Genomic DNA, 17,882 nt, shown 5'->3' with positions numbered 1-17,882 from the left:
TGAAATACAAGATAATCAAAAATCATTAAACTTAAAACCTAATAATTTCTTACCCCAATTGATTTCGTGGATAAAATCGCTCCAAACCACCCTCTAACTATCACAAATTCGATGTAAAACAAATCCACGAAAGGAATTTGAAAAAAAAAAAATCTAGAAATGTTGAATTTGAACATGCATTTTCGAGAGAAATGAGGGAGAAGTGAAAAATGGGGAAAGAAATGAGGAAGATCAATATTCTGTGGAAGATATTGATTTTCTGAGCGCTGAAAAGTTCAACGTTGGCGCTGTTTGGTGCGACGCAGTCCACCTAAATTACTAAGTCAAGCGTTATTCTATTTATCGTTCACATGTACGCTGTTTTATTCAGCGACTAGCTGCTACATTAGCACTACCATAAAACTTAGGAGGTTGCGGTACCTGACGTGGACTAGGCCTAAAGAAGAAGGCATAGCACCACAACTATCACGACAAACAAATAACAGTTCGAGTAGTCTTCACTCTCCTCACAACTACGTGCATCAAACAATGCCCAATAGTTGTAGTTACAAGTAGGTCCCACGGAAGAACGTGGCAACCGCGTTGAGTCTCAACCCCTTAAAAACCACATCTCACTCCACCAAATTATTCCTCTTTCCTTCTCTCTCTATTTTACTTGTTCGTGTTTCCTTCGAGGGTTAGGGTTTTTTTCCCGATCCCCATCTATATCTCTTTCTCCTTCTTATTACCGCCTTTAAAATCTTCCTAGGTCTTCGAAAGAGAAAATCACGAAAATCACTCCTGTCGGATTCAACAAATCCGTCTCTTAAACCCTGAATCTAGGGTTTTTATCTCTATATCAATCTAGGGTTAGTGTTTTTTTTTTTAGTTTTTTCTTAGAAAGATGCAACCAGCAACAGGAGCCGCTCATCCTCCTATGGCAGCAGCACCAGCTATGGATCCACAGCAACAACAACAACAGTGGGCTATGATGATGCCTGCTTATCAGAATCAAGTACCACCACCTACTTGGAACCAACAACCACCACCACCTCAAGGTGCTGCTCCTTATATGATGCAACATCAACAGCCACCACAGCAACAGGCGTATGCATCTGGTGCTTCGCAGCCTCAAAGTGCTGATGAAGTTCGTACTCTTTGGATTGGGGATTTACAACAGTGGATGGAAGAGACTTATATTCATGGTTGCTTCGCTCACACTGGCGAGGTAAAGTTTCTCCCTTTCTATTGGTCTTGTATATTTAATTCTCTGCTGTGACTTTGCCGTATTTTGTACTACTTTATATTTATGCGATGTTTGGATGGTTGCAAGTGTTGTTTGTGTGTCAAGTGATTAGGTGTTTAGCTAGTAGAATACTCCTGCTGACAAACCTTTTGTATGTATGTTTTTCTCATTGTTATGGTTTGGGTATTTGAGGGGGCGTGTTCTGTACTCTCAACTGTATCTATGTATAAACTTCCATGTTTTAGTAAACATGCTAGAGGTTGACTGCCGAAGTTTTAATATTACATTGTTTTTTAAAAAAAAGTCTATTCTTTTGGAGAAGAAATTAACATATTTAACTGTGAATCTACATCTACTTTAGGAAACATAGTTTGAATATACTTTGCAGCTTGTAATATCTAGTTGTACTATTTTCATATTTCTCATGTTTGATTTATGCCCAAGTTTAATTCATCTGTTTATGATTAACATTACATTGTTTTAAAAAAAAATCTATTCTTTTCCAGAAGAAATTAACATATTTAACTGTGAATCTACATCTACTTTAGGAAACATAGTTTGAATATACTTTGCAGTTTGTAATATCTAGTTGTACTATTTCATATTTCTCATGTTTGATTTATGCCCAAGTTTAATTCATCTGTTTATGATTACTCTCTACTTTTGGTCATATTGTTTTTTGTGCTAATGGTGTTTTTCTTTTCTTGCAAACAGGTTCTGAATGTGAAAGTTATCCGCAACAAGGCTACAGGTCAATCTGAGAGTTACGGGTTCATTGAATTTAATAGTCATGCTGCAGCAGAAAGAGTCTTACAGACATACAATGGTCAATTGATGCCCAATGTTGAGCAGAACTTCAGGTTGAACTGGGCGTCTTTTGGCTCTGGAGACAAGCGTCAGGATGACAGTGCTGACTTCACAGTATTCGTTGGAGATTTGGCTGCTGATGTTACAGATTATGCGTTGCAAGAGACATTTAAGGCTCACTATACCTCTGTTAAGGGTGCAAAAGTTGTTACTGATAGAACCACTGGACGTTCTAAGGGATATGGGTTTGTTAGATTTGCTGATGAAGGCGAACAGTTGAGGGCAATGACTGAAATGAATGGTCAATTTTGTTCAACACGACCCATGCGTATTGGGCCTGCTAGTAACAAAAAAACTGTTGGTCTCGGTCAACAACAACATCCAAAAGGTACATGTTGCTGCAACACATCCATGCTTCTTCTCTGATTTTGACAACCACTTCATTCTTGGTTTGTTAATTTGCAAATTACTGTGCTTTGATGTCTCTTATTAGAAACAATTTTCTTTTGTTATCTCTTTCACTATAATAGACTCCAGTAGGATTGTTTGGAGAATTTGGTGAATTCTTCTGTCAGACATTGTTGTTAAGGGAAGTTTAAGATTCGTTTTCTTCCAATATTACTTCCTTTGCCAAATTGGACACTTAAGTGCTGTTTAAAGATTCCAAAACTTATAAGGACTCATGTTGTCTCGAAGCAGGATGCCTACAGGCACTCATGTTTAGGGGCCTGGAAGTGATTTCAGCTGAAATGCATTCCTCGTTAGTGCGTGGCCTCGTATAGGTCAGTTTTATTGCTTATGTCGTAATTCTGGCCTTAATTTCCATTTTCAGCGGCATTTACGCTTTCATCCTCAGATTATTTCAGTTAAAGAAAAAGTCTACTTACTTTTTGTTTACTGTTTCAACTTTAATTCCTCGTATACCCTTTACATTTCAGTAACCATTCCAAACTTTCGTTGCTTCAGTTATTCAATTGCTTCTGCTCTGGGTCTTAGATTACCTAGTATGATGTTCTTCCTTTGTTCATCAATTTTCATTCTGATTCAGTTATTCTATTTCCATATTCCTTGTGCAGCAAGATGCTACTTATTTGTACCAATTTTAATGTTTAGCTTAAGAGCCTTACACTCCTAGCACTTGCAGTTTTAGTTGATGCACTTCATAGTTCATCAATCTTTCATCAATCAGTAGTTAAGGTCATGTGTTCCTGAAGTCCTTTTTGTTTTGTATTGTTTGCACTTTCTGTTTTCTCCAGTAATTATTAGGTCATGTTGTTTTATTTTGGGGAGGTGTTCTATTTGCCTTTATCTTTGCAGAAGTGGGTCTTTATTTTCTGAATTTTTCGTTGGTTGTGCACTTGCTGTGAGACTGCTCATGAATCTTTGGAGGGTTGTGCACAACCAACGAAAAATGAAAAACCAGTGTTTTTTTCAATCTTTGGAGGGGGGCCCAATACCAGGAGTTATGTTATATAGACAATTTAGATTGGGCCCCCTTAGTTGTGCAACTTCTTTGTGGGTACTTGTTATTTGGTAAGATGAGACACTAGTGTTTTTTTCTAGTTGGCTTTATTTTGGGTGCTCCCTTCCTTGGTAGTTGGAGATGTATATATATTAACAGGATCAATGCTTCCGTCAGCATTTTCTTCCTCTGGTTTTCTTCTTTCAGAGTGATTTGATAAGCAAATTAAGTGTGGGTGAAATCTTAATGATGTGTAAAGCACTCTTATGGTGCATACCAATATGGTAATGATAATCAAGTTGTATTCCTTTGTAGATAAGCCTCAGCATCATCCTAAATTGGGTGCTGCTTAAATCAAGCTTACTGTGTCTTAGCATGTCAGCTAACGGTAACATGATCTTCTAGTTTTCCTGTTGCATAATAGTATCTGTTTTGTTATTTGCAGCCACTTACCAGAGTACTCCTGGGGGAACTCAGAATGAGAGTGATCCAAATAATACAACTGTGGGTAACTTTATTTGACATCAGGTCTATAACAATTTCGTTTTAACATAATACTGACCTTTTTTGAACAACACCAGATATTTGTTGGTGGTTTGGACTCTAATGTCACCGAGGAAAACTTGAGACAAGTTTTTAGCCAATTTGGAGAGTTATCCCATGTGAAAATACCTGTAGGAAAACGCTGTGGGTTTGTTCAGTTTGATAATAGGTAAAAGGATTTTAGTTTTACTTAGTCCATTTGTGACCTCTAACCGGAAACTACGCGGTCCCTCTAATTTGCTGTTTTAATTGCATATGGTGGCTTCAGGACTTGTGCAGAGGAGGCTTTGCTGATGTTGAATGGAAGTCAATTGGGTGGTTCAAACATCCGACTTTCATGGGGACGCAGTCCTTCAAATAAACAGGTAGCTATATGTCTCTTCTGCTTAAATATTGCTCTATTTAACTGCCGCATCCATGACTAACAAACTAATCTACCTAAATTTTAGGATCAATCCGGTGGTATGGTTCAGCAGCATGCAGATCCAAACCAGTGGCCTGCTGCAGCTGGTAATATGTACGGATACAATGGAGGTTATGAAGCCTATGGATATGTTTCAGCTGCTCAAGATCCTAACATGTATTCTTACCAAGGCTATGGTGGTCCTGGATATGGTAACTACCAACAGCACCAACAGCAGGTATGATCTTGTTCTTTCTGTCATTTTCTGATTGTAAGTTTCAATCTAATGTATCATGTAAATTATAGCCAGGTTAACAACTCTCTAACTTAATTTAGTTTTTGCTTCTTCCAGTGATCTGATCAGATAGCCAGAATCAATATGGTGGCAGATAAAAGCTATATTTTTCGAGTAAAGAAGAGGTCAGGTCTCAGTAGTCTAATGGGCGTTTCATGTATCCTAGTTAGAGCTCTTATTTGCCCATTTCCTGCTGCACGATGAACCGAACTGCTAGCTTAGGGTAGTAAACATGAAGAGATTGTTATTTTCTGGGTTTTTCTTTTTTTCTTTCTGGTTTTATGTCTGTGCATGCTTTTATCTTTCTTGTGGTGATGCTTGTGAGCTTCAGGTGATGACACAATACTATGTGACGTTATATCTGGTTTGAAAAGTCAAGTATGAACTTTTCTTAAAAAAGACTTTTCTTTTTTTGCTAGGCGAAAAAAAGACATGTTATTGATATGATTTTAGGATTGGGGTGAAACAAAGAGTCTAGCATAGACCTTTTATCTAAACGGCATAGACCTTTCAGTCCAGCATAGACTAGATGTCGAACTATTGGCAAGTGAGTCAGTCCAATATAGACTAGATGTCGAACTATTGGCAAATGAGTTCAGCATAGACCTTGGAAACGAGTCCACCATAGACTCTATTTGCAAATGAGTCCAGCATAGACCTTTTAGTTTTAATCTAAACGGAAAAAGAAATTAATTGTCAACTGTCAACCAAGGTGTAAGCACCTCATTTACTGATCCCGCCACTTCCCCTTTTGAAAAAAAATCAACTCCAAAAGCTAAACGTAATGGAATGTTAGTTGTAGTGAAGTTTAACTAAAATATATACTCCGTATAGAAGAAATGAACGTGGAAGATTTAAGATTATGGTTACTTGTTTTTCTTTTCCCACCCTATTGGATGGAGGTCAACTGTTCGCGATTGTAAATCACTTTTCTTGATGCGGTTTTACCTTTCCCTATATTATTGATCTAATATAATACCCAAAGATTGCTTCCTTTCCTATGCAAGTACACATGAAGCGGATTTCGTGAATCTGGTCTTATGACTAAATTAGTGTATCTCTGATCTTTTGAACTGATGTAAATCTTTGTCATGGTATGTTGTGCCGCAAATTTTTTGGCCTGCACTAGGCCGAAAGCAACAAATTAATCGTTACCTGGGGGACTGGTAGTATGTTGATTGTGGCGGTACTGAGGGTTCCAACTCAAAGGTTTGTAAGTAGAACGGATACATAAAGGTTTGAAGAATATCCCTTATATTCTAGTCTCTAGTGTGCTCGGCTGATCCTTACTATTGCGTCATCCACGCTAACTGCGTGGACTTTTCAGTAACTTGATTACACATTTGATATTTGACATGGAACTGCAGTTTCTTTGGGCTAGAACTCAAGGGAGAAGTATAATTTCGAACCTATTTCGAGGCATACATAAAACTTGAAACGTGTTTTGAGGCATACTGATTTTTTTTTGAGGCATACTAAATGATGATATCATCTAAGGTATGTTTATAAGGGGTGTCCTAGCCGTGATGAAATTACTAGGTTACCCTTCAACTAAATTAAAAATCTAAACTAAAACTAATCAAAATCAGTTCAATCTTTCTTCTTCTCATCTCCCGCAGCCGAACTATTCACTGCATAAACGTTGAAATTTCTTTTCGTCGGCGATTAGCCATACAAATCAAGCAAGTTCTCAACAAAAGTAAAGAGCTAATCCAATTAAGCAACGTTGGAAGGCGAAATCCAAATCTCGATTACTCTCCAATTATATTAGAAGATATTTCCTGCAAACCCATCTTGTTTTTCATTGTTTTTACATCGTTTGATTGATAAAATATGATTTCTTAGATGAAATTAGTGTTTTCAGAAGGGGGTTCGGCTGAGAAATTAGAGTCGAACCTAGCTTTGTTCTTCGTTTTTTGTTTTTCAGAAGATCAGTTCGGCTGATCTGGGAATATCAATTTTAAGCCGAACATAAGATATAGTTCAGGGAAACATTATGTTCGGATAATTCGACTTTGCTAGGTTTTCAGCCGAACCTTTGACTTGGCTAAGTTATTGAATTCATTGAAGCTCGGCTGATTTGACTTCGCTATGTATTCAGCCGAACCTTCTGATAACCTAAGTTTTTTTTGGAAGTCGCACTACAAGGTTCGGCTGAACATAAGTTAGCCGAACATTTCTCTGAAACTCGCCATTTTCATTAAACCAGGAGGTTCAGCTGAAATCTATAGTAGTACGAATCAGCCGAACCACACATATATTTACAAAACCCCAAGGTTCGGCTATAAACTAGGAGCCGAACTGTTCTTCGCGCCAAGTTCTGCATCCAAAATAGCAGTCGAACCTAATGTTGAACTCTGAAAAAATTTGTAAACTGATTAATGATTTTTCATGGGTTGTAATAATGAGGTTCAAACTCTTGGACTCGTGAAGGATAATTTTTTAAACTTAATAAAAAAGATAAATATATACAATAAAATATTACACTGGTGCGAGAAACTGGGACTAAAGATTCGGCCATTTTGCATTTTCAAGTGGTTCAGAATTTAATTCTAGGAGATTATAGTTCAAAACAAAACAAATATTAACTCTATTCTTTGCCAAAGTAGATTCTATAAAATATTATTTGTATTTTATGAGCATGGCGCATCAAGAATCCCTAAGACTAAGCATGCTCCATCAAATAAAATCACAAATAATTAATTAAAATCATAATTCAATTAAAATTGGTGCAAAAAGTAAATAAAGAATTAATTTAAATTACCACATGGATGAAACACGACCTCCTCCGTCATCCCAGTGCTTGGGGTTTAACTCGTCATGTTAATCATGTTCTCAAAATACATAATTGATGCTCAAAATTTGATTAAAAGAGTGAAAAAGTATAAAACAGTGAATCTACGACCCATAAAAGGCGTCCAGAAATCAACGATAGAAGTGTACTGCTGTAAAACAACGATACTTAGCTGTTGTTTTTGACACTATTGAAGAACGACGGTCCTGGGACGTCTGTTCTTCGTCTTCTCCTTCTACTTCAACAGCAGCAGGAAACTTTCCTGCAGTTCTTCTCTTCGCCTCTGCAACCTCCCTGTGGTCTCCCAATCGACCCCAAAACTCTCGACACCCTTCTATGAGACCCTAGGATGCTATTTATACACAACAGGAGCAACGAATCACTCACAATAACTCCACATAATTCTCATTTACTCGGAAAATATTTTTTTTATTTTCTTCACTGTCAGCCGAGATACGATCTTTTCCACCTCTTCTGCCTGCGCAAATGAGCTGTAATACTTCCATAAGTCACATACAAACTTTATAAGAGAAGATATCTTCCCTTGTTTGTCCACAAACTTTCCAAAATCGGCTCACAGTGCACCCGATAATATCTTCCCCTGTTTAACTTTGATTTCCTCCCACGCTTATCTGGCCCATTTTGATCGATCAAATTGCTTACAATAGCCCTGTTTAGCTCTATCAAGTTAAGCCCAACTGATTATTGGTATTGAATCTCTTTAGAAATCTTCCAAAATCAAATCAAAAATTCAACAGCGTCTGCATGCATGTTTCCCGCCATTTTGAATTTTCAAATCGTGAATAAGGGTGTCCCCCTAACCACTGTTGGGTGTCCCCTTAGCAACTGGGGTGCAAACATCCTTTTTGGGGTGTAAATATCCATGGGGGTGCCCTTATCCAACCAAGGGGTTCCTTTAGCAATTCTTCTGGGATATTTTCCGCACTTTTTCGAGGTTCCTCCGGGACATTTCCGGGGTACTTCCGGCACACTTCTGGGACGCTTCCGGTATACTTTCAACGGAGCTCCAAACGCCGCATTTTTAACCAATTTCGCCGCAAAACCTTATTTTTCCAAAAACACCTATAAATAAATAAAACACCATAATAAGTACAAAAACGGGCACTAACAGTATATACAAATGAGATATATTAGACACATAAATACGTCTATCAAATATCCCCAAACTTATTATTTGCTAGTCCCGAGCAGATCAAAACTACAAAATAAAATCCTAACTCACTTTCGCAGGCATTGTCGATTGCATTTAGCGTATGCAATAAGCCTTTAAACCCCTAGGTGGCCCTAGCGGCCGAGTTATAGTCTCGGAGGGCTTACCAGAGATATACCCACAAAATCATTACTCCAGACCCTAACTATCTACGCAAAATCTTGGAAAGCACTAAAGAACCTCCTTGGTTGGCATATTTATTAATTACAGGAGGAAGTACCCTGACGCGAAATTCCAATTGTTGTATACGAGTTTTCACTCAAGCATACTAAAATTCATAAAAGTGACAGAGCTCTACTAAGATAGTTTCACGATGGACATCATACTCGGAGTCAGACTAATCATATGGATAGATTAAGAGATGGATATAGAAAAAATATAGATGGTTTTGATGTTAACTAGGTGAACGATATTTCTCATATCTGTCTGAAGGCCACTGCCAAAATAAACCTATCCTAAATGACTGAGATAGTCTGACTAATATCAAATCACTGGCATATACAAGGGAACCAGTGTTCGATAATCCTAACTTTATGTCAACACAACTGGCATATACAAGGGTTCCAGTGGTCGACTTTATTGAATTTTATTCCGTTTGGTCAAATGGTCTGGTCTAAAACTTTTTTTTTCTTCATTTTTTCATGTTTTTTTCAATACTCAGTCACTCTATTTTACCCTAGCAGTGGTAACAACTTGAATCGTGAGCCCCACCTAATCACCTAGAGAAACATAGTTTAAAAATAAAAATAGAAACAGAAATGAAAAGGACTCAACGAGATATAGCGAAACTATCATGTTATTTCTAACACCTGAGCTCTGTGCTTTTATGAATAGACTCTTTAGATGTTTCCATCTAGTCAGATTGGCCCCTCAACTCCTAAAACCAAAATGCTTCCATCCACTTAGATTGGTTAGTTCCATCCTAAATAAGCATAATTTCTAGGCTCTGGAGTTTATTTATTATGCAACTAAAAAGTTTCTCCCATACCCCCAAACTTAAACCTAACATTGTCCTCAATGTTCTAAAGATAAAATTAAAAACATGAACAAGGAGAAACTGTTACCAATGAAGCAAAAGAGATAAGGAAAGATATTACCGTGTCGCATGAATATTGGGTTACCTCCCAAGAAGTGCTAAGTTTAAAGTCTTCAGCCAGACTAAGCAAGGATTAGTCACCACGTAGAATCATATAGTAGTAGCCGGAATAACTGTGGGTCATCTGGATCAAAAAGTGTTACCCACAAGAAGAGGAAACTGCAACAGACCAAGAAGATACCGAACATACCCTTGCTTAAGACAACTACATCTAGTTGTGGTTCAGGTTCAGGCTCTATAAAAGGGTCTAAATAAAAGGTTTTCATCGGTTGGATTTCCTCAAAGCTAATATCCGGTTCAGGTATTAGAGTCTGGAAAAACTCAACTAAGAACTTAGAAGCACATAACAACAACCTGAATAATTGGGGATCCTCTAAGTCAATTAGATTTGACTCACACAGCTGACCATAATGAAAGAGGTGTTCTTCCTTAAGAAAATGTGTCGACCCTAATATCCTAAAGTGATTAGGTTTAGTCTCAAAACTTAATAACCGACACATCTTAAAATCAAAAGTTCCCACAATTGGAAGAAAAGTTTTTTGTGGGAAAACAAAGTCAATCTTGGTATCATAGCCTGGGTTAACCACATCAACCAGAGGATGGGTTTCTAACAATTGAGCTTCTTTCTGGACATCATTAGGTTCGGGAAAACGTGTATGAAGATACTCTTGTAAGATGGTTGAGGCACAAATGTTAAGTTCTACAGGAGGGTACTTTCTAAGAGTTAAAGCACACGGAGAATGATAATCACCCCCAAACTTAGAGTTTTCTGTGTCTCTAGAAAGACTAGTCACAACTTCCCTAATTTCTAGGTCATCAGATTCCTGGAAATGGTCAATAGATTATTCTAAGTTGGGTTCATCCTCACTCATTTCTACGAGTTTATCATCTTCTAAGACTAGTGTTTCTAAATCGCTAGATTCTAAAACAGTATTCTCAGGGTAAACTCTTTCCTATAAACGATCATCACAATCATATAAAGGATTATCAGAGAAAGTTTCATATAAAGGCTCATCAACTAAGGTTTTAATCATAGTTACCTCCTCCGATTCACTGATAGGCACATCAAATAATGGATTATCCAACATACTGCAGGCTAAAGGATCATGAACTACATCGTCTAAAACGGTGGTATCCCTAATCAAATCCTCTTCCTTTTGAATAGGTGAATAATCATAAAAATTATTTGGATTTGAACTAGAAATAATATAATCATTATAAAGCTCAATTGGATTAATAGATTCCTGATCACTATGCATACATATTTCAGATTCTTCATTACTACTATCCTCATCATCATAATAGTACAAAGATGATTGAACCTTATTTAAATAAGTAGTGTCTTTTATTCTAGCCTCGTCCTCTAAATTAGGCAAATATTCATTATTGATATCAAGGGTAGAATTAGAAACCCTATTTTGGAAATTTAGATTATTTCGAGCAGCATTAGCCAACTGTTCATTTTCTGCCTTTAGACGTGCCTGAATTTCACTGAGCATAACACTTATACGTTCACCACTCTCGTTTATCATCTCAGAATATCGTGTACACTCTTCTTTTGAACTATTCATTGCAACTAAATGTTTATACGTCCTTTCAATCCGTTGTTGGGTCTCTTCTAGAGATGGAACAGGTTCAGAAATATCATAATCAGGACTAGTTTCCAAAAACGAGTAACCAGTACTACAGTGTTCCTGATTTTCTTGCTCGTAAGACAAATTCGCGTGTGGATAGTAATTGGGCTCACCATGGTATGAACCATAACCTTGAAAAGGTTGGCGTTCCCAACTACCATTCCCACCATGGTCATAAAAATGATGATGTCCATATTCAAATTCAGGTCGATACTCATTGTATTGGCTTCTATCATACCAGTTCGACATTCTTAATTGCAAGGGAATTCTACATAACCACAAACAAGGCCGACTCGACTCCACCAAAACAAACCTAAAGATTTCTAGCAAACAAAAAGCATGATGGCTTCACTTAGATTGTTTCTAGACTTGATTCTATCTCTCGAAGGGGAATTCGTTACAATTTAAGCAAACCCCTCTGGAATCAATCCGAGTCAAAGTAAGTTGAATTGAGGCGAGGGAAGCTCAGTGGAGCTTTGATACCCAAGGCCTCACCGCTATCACAAGGCGGCGCAGTCACGCATTCAACTCACAAAAACCATCATGAACTTCGAGGTGTGCTTAAGAAAGTAACCAATATCCTTCGAAATTTTTTCCTGATAAGCGCGATACCCTATCGGTCTCGTTCTAGTCAAGTTTTAAGCTTGGGTTCGCGTTAGGTTTCGTTTTCCTAAAGCGGGCAAGAAGGGAGCGGTGATGAAATACGAACCCTTACCTTGTATTGGCCAGGCCTTGCCCTTTACTAGGAATTTAAAAACAGTCCAAATTCGTCCTCAATCAATGAATCACCTTAAGGAATACAGTAAACTCGCTGACAGGAGATTCGCGAGTGTTTTGATGGACTTACCTCCCGTACCAGACGGGGGATGAACCGTTGAAGTCGACTCGGGCCACGACTCCTATGTCATGTACGAACCCGAGGGGCCGAGACGATATAGTAATCGTCGTCCTTCCCTGCACACAGTTTATATAAATATATATATATATATATATATATATATATATATATATTTTTAATAATACCCTTCCGTAGGGTTAAAAAGAATAAAGTCCAATTGTATAGAATAAAGTCCAAATAAAAAGTCCAAAAATTACAAAAGTTATGAAAAATAAAGCCTATTTACAAATTCTAAAATAAATAAATAAAATCTATATACAAAAAAAAGTAATAATAAAAATTAAATCCTAAAAAAAAATTATGTCCTTTTTTCTTCTCTTTTAGCTTTAAGCTTTTTGTTCCCAAGTCCTTAGTATTCCACTTCGAACCTGTAAATCAAAGACACAAAAAGAAACGTAAAAAGGAACAAATAATAGTAAAAAAAAATAAACCTAAAAACAAATCTATAAACAAGTCCGCGTCGGCGGCGCCAAAATGATTAATGATTTTTCATGGGTTGTAATAATGAGGTTCAAACTCTCGGACTTAAATATATACAATAAAAATATTAACATTGGTGCGAGAAACACTAAAGACTCGGCCATTTTTCATTTTCAAGTGGTTCAGAATTTAATTCTAGGCGATTATAGTTCAAAACAAAACAAATATTAAGTCTATTCTTTCCCAAAGTAGATTCTATAAAATATTACTTGTATTTTATGAGCATGGCGCATCAAGAATCCCTAAGACTAAGCATGCTCCATCAAATAAATCACAATTAATTAATTAAAATCTTAATTCAATTAAAATTGGTGCAAAAAGTAAATAAAGAATTAATTTAAATTACCACATGGATGAAACACGACCTCCTCCGTCATCCCAGTGCTTGGGGTTTAACTCGTCATATTAATCATGTTCTCAAAATACATAATTGATGCTCAAAATTTGATTAAAAGAGTGAAAAAGTACGAAACAGTGAATCTACGACCCACAAAAGGCATCCAGAAATCAACGATAGAAGTGTACTGCTGTAAAACAACGATACTTAGCTGCTGCTGTTGACACTGTTGAAGAACGACGGTCCTGGGACGTCTGTTCTTCGTCTTCTCCTTCTTCTTCAACAGCAGCAGGCAACTTTCCTGCAGTTCTTCTCTTCACCTCTGCAACCTCCCTGTGGTCTCCAAATCGACCCCAAAACTCTCGACACCCTTCTATGAGACCGTAGGATGCTATTTATACACAACAGGAGCAACGAATCACTCACAATAACTCCACATAATTCTCATTTACTCGGAAAATATTTTTTTTATTTTCTTCACTGTCAGCCGAGATACGATCTTTTCCACCTCTTCTGCCTGCGCAAATGAGATGTAATACTTCCATAAGTCACATACAAACTCTATAAGAGAAGATATCTTCCCCTGTTTGTCCACAAACTTTCCAAAATCGGCTCACAGTGCACCCGATAATATCTTCCCCTGTTTAACTTTGATTTCCTCCCACGGCTTATCTGGCCCATTTTGATCGATCAAATTGCTTACAATAGCCGTGTTTAGCTCTATCAAGTTAAGCCCAACTGATTCTTGGTATTGAATCTCTTTAGAAATCTTCCAAAATCAAATCGAAAATTCAACAGCGTCTGCATGCATGTTTCCCACCATTTTGAATTTTCAAATCGTGAAGAAGGGTGTCCCCTAACCACTGTTGTGTGTCCCCTTAGCAACTGGGGTGCAAACATCCTTTTGGGGTGTAAATATTCATGGGGTGCCCTTATCCAACCAAGGGGTGCCTTTAGCAATTCTTCTGGGATATTTTCCGCACTTTTTCGGGGTTCCTCCGGGACATTTCCGGGGTACTTCCGGCACACTTCTGGGGCGCTTCCGGTATACCGTCAACGGAGCTCCAAACGCCGCATTTTTAACCAATTTCGCCGCAAAACCTTATTTTTCCAAAAACACCTATAAATAAATAAAACACCATAATAAGTACAAAAACGGGCACTAACAGTATATACAAATGAGATATATTAAACACATAAACGCGTCTATCATAAACATTCAATTTTTTTGAAGAATAGAAGCAAAAAAAAAAAAAAGATACTCCTTCATCATTTGGAATCATCCATTTTGAATCACAATAATCTCAAAAACCTAGTTTTCCTTTTTTCTTCTTCTTGCTCTCAAAAAATTTGATTTCTCTACTAATATAACATTAGCAACTTAACTTAATCAATGAATTAACATTACTAATTAATCATAATCATTAACATTTAATTAAATAAGGGTATACTTGCCATTATTAAAAAGGATGGATAAGGGGTGATGGTCTTTTTTATCTAGTGACCCTATTTTGTCACCATTTGTTATGCCTAAAAAAAATTAGTATGCGTCAAAAAAGGTTTCTAAAACTTTGGAGGCATATCAAATAAAGAGAGAATAGGGCCATTAGGTAGTAATCCTAAAAGTCCCTTATCAATATATTTTTTTAATGCCAAGACTGCCCCCCTTATTCATATTTTTTTTACATAAAATAATATAAATTTTTATTTTTTGTATTTATTTTTACACACTAGGCTCCGCTGAAAAGTTATCAGCCGAACCTCCGGGTATAACATGAATAATTACTGTCCGAGCTTAGGTGTTTTGAAAATATTTCTAGGCTCGTCTGACAAGTCATCAACTGAACTTCACTCTGCAACCGCCAAATTTGGGTTTAGCTGGTTCGAGCAAAGAATAACTGAACTAAGTGTTTTTTTCATAAAGTAATGTTCGACTTTTATTTTCACTTTTAATAATCGGTCGAAATATTCATCGGCATGAAAAAAAATGAGCAGTTTAGCTGATAGATCCTTTCAATTATCAGCCGAACTTCACCCTGTAATTGCCGAAAATTTTCAGTTAAATCTAATCTATCAATCAAACACAAGAACATAAGATATTTGTTTGGGGGAATTATTTTTTATTGTATGTTTCCATGTAATTAGGATTTGGTTCTCGCTTTACAACTTGTCTCAATTCGATTTCTGTTTCAACTCCTTCTTCTTCTTCACTAATTCGCGGATTAGAAGAACGATTAGAACCACTATATTTAGTCGACGACGATAAATACTGGTGTAGGGAAGAGAAATGGAAAAAGTTTTGATATTTCTTTTATTTGAATTTTAAAAAATTGAAAGAAAGAAACCAAGAAAGAAGTTCAAAAAAAATTTAAAAATAAAAGAAATTAATAAGTCAATCAAGGGTAATTAGGTAATTTAACTATCCTAGTATATCATTTAGAAGCACACCCTAGCTATGCAAATCATCTTGTATGCCTTGAAATTTTGGTGTATGCCTCAAAACAGGCTTCATATTTTCTTGTGCTAGATCTGTTAGCAAAATAAAATATGTAGGTGTTGACGGTAGTTTTTATCTTGGGATTAAAATCGTAAAACCTTAGTCAAATAGTGATGTCTCACTTGAGTAATAATGTCGCCACTAGCACATTTATTGAACCATTTGACATGTCTATGTAAAATTACCGGGATACCTTTTTTATGTATATGCCATGCTCCACGACAGACCCCTCGGTATTGACTGGCGTCATCTCTGCACATGCCAGCCGCGCATGTTAGCCAAACATGCCAATCACGCATGCCACATATTTTAAACTAGGGTTTCGACACGCTAAACCCTAATAGCTACATCTCCTCTCCAAAGGCATGTCAACCATGCCATCCACACCATCGTGCCAATGACATACCATGCCATCCACATCTCCGTGCCAAAGGCATGCCATCCGAACCATCGTGCCAATGGCAACCATGCCAGCCACGTCTCTGCGCCAAAGGCATGCCAACCATGCCAGCCGCACCATCGTTCCAATGACATACCATGCCAGCCACATCTCTGCGCCAAAGGCATCCCAACCATGCCAGCCACATCTCCGCGCCAAAGGCATGCCAACCATGCCAGCCGCACCGCCGTTCTATGGCATGCCATGCGAGCCACATCTCCGCGCCAAAGGCATGCCAACCATGCCATCCGTACCATCGTGCCAATTGCAACGATAAACGGCCACCCTTCCTTCTGAGATGCAAATCTCAGCCGTCCAAGTTCGCCACCAAACGCGTGGCAACTCTTGTCCCAATGCCATGCACTAATTTTGTTCGCGCCTAAAACTATGCCAAAATCCTATCTTGGCCACGCCTAAACCATGCCAAAGCCATGCCTCCATGCGTTGGATGCCAAACGAAGAGTTGCAACGATCATCGGCCACCCTTCCTTTGAAGATGCAAAATCTCGACCGTCGAAGGTCACCACCGAGCCGGAAAGCTTCCCAAGCTCAACTTTCCAAACAATAGCAACATGCTACGCAAAACACTCGAGATGTCAAAACATGTCACAAACTGGTGGATGTTCATCAGGGTATTGGTCTGGCAGTTTACAGCGTGCGGCGTACACTATGCCCGTTACAAGAAAGTGTCATAAGAGTGAGGCGGTTAGTAAACACAAGAAGTAATGGTGAAACGTTTCCTTCATTATGGAAACATCAATTCCAAGCGTTACCCGTTACCGCTTTCTTCCATTTACTCAATCGTTTCCACTTCTTACGAGACCAGGGTACATTTCGTTGCGACTTGTATAAATAGGTCTCACCTATTTCCACCAAAGAACAAGTTTTGGTTAGGAGCATACAACATTCATAAATCACTTGTTAGCTTTCCAATCTTCTAGCGTTTCACTTGCTGATTCAAGTCGTCAAACAACTACTCTTCCAGAATCAACTATTCTGGTCTCAACACTCTCTTCGCTTCCCTCCCTACGACCAACCCTTCTCCTTCACTTTGTGACCGAAGCAAGTCTGGAACGACCATTTCTTGGTTTTGGCCGGATTTGTACAGATTGATCTCTCGAATCAAAGTACTCTCTCGCAGTACATTGTTTAGGGTTTAGACTCGTGTCTCACCCACTCACGTGAAATTACCGAAATCAGCAGAAACGTTTTCACCCTCAAACAATTGGCGACCACAGTGGGAGATTAATCTATCGGTTACAAATTCAATTCTTGTTTTCATCATCCTACCAGCGAATGCCATACTTTGAAGCATCCAAGAAGAGCGGGTTTTAGGAGAATTGCGTCTGGTGACTAGGGATTCTTCGCCTTACTATGGATCGTCGTGAAGGTGTTCCACAGACAACAAAAAGAGCGATTGGGGACTTCTTACAACAACTAGGGCATCATGTGAAGACTCAGATTCACTCCCTGGAAATTCAGTTTTGGTGAAAGACCCTAAAACGAGTAAGTTTGCTAGATGATGTTTACATGACCTGTCGTTTGGATTTACACATTTTCCGTGGAAGCCGATGACCCAATCATCCCAATGCTTCTTATAGTTTTCCTTCTCGAGCAACATTCATGGTTTCACAATTATCCCGGATGATTTGCTACTTACACTCGCAGTTCAGATTTTGACACATCAATTGATCAAAAGGCTATTATTCCAAAATAATCCAAAACTCTTATAAAAAGTAGT

The 17,882-nt window shown here is 37.9% G+C and overlaps 1 protein-coding gene across 3 annotated transcripts; it reads left to right on the top strand.

Annotated features, from left to right (window-relative positions):
* The first annotated feature begins 630 nt into the window (after positions 1-630).
* LOC113287918 (polyadenylate-binding protein RBP45-like) lies at positions 631-5,177 on the top strand. 3 transcript variants are annotated; one of them, XM_026536794.1, is made up of 7 exons: positions 631-1,207; positions 1,940-2,420; positions 3,940-3,998; positions 4,076-4,206; positions 4,306-4,402; positions 4,487-4,678; positions 4,793-5,177. In XM_026536794.1, the coding sequence occupies exons 1-7, from the start codon at positions 884-886 to the stop codon at positions 4,793-4,795; spliced, it is 1,287 nt and encodes a 428-aa protein (XP_026392579.1). In that variant the 5' UTR covers positions 631-883; the 3' UTR covers positions 4,796-5,177. The 3 variants fall into 3 exon arrangements, 2 of the variants coding, with proteins under 2 accessions (XP_026392579.1, XP_026392580.1); XR_003330394.1 differs by lacking the exons at positions 4,306-4,402; positions 4,487-4,678; positions 4,793-5,177 and adding an exon at positions 2,732-2,814; XM_026536795.1 differs by lacking the exons at positions 4,306-4,402; positions 4,487-4,678; positions 4,793-5,177 and having other exon boundaries at positions 4,076-4,210.
* Positions 5,178-17,882: the final 12,705 nt, after the last annotated feature.

The sequence above is a fragment of the Papaver somniferum genome, chromosome 6, assembly GCF_003573695.1.
Source record: "Papaver somniferum cultivar HN1 chromosome 6, ASM357369v1, whole genome shotgun sequence".
Lineage (NCBI taxonomy): Eukaryota > Viridiplantae > Streptophyta > Magnoliopsida > Ranunculales > Papaveraceae > Papaver > Papaver somniferum.
Note: the sequence above shows the minus strand (reverse complement) of the source record. Positions and strands in the feature narration are given on the sequence as shown.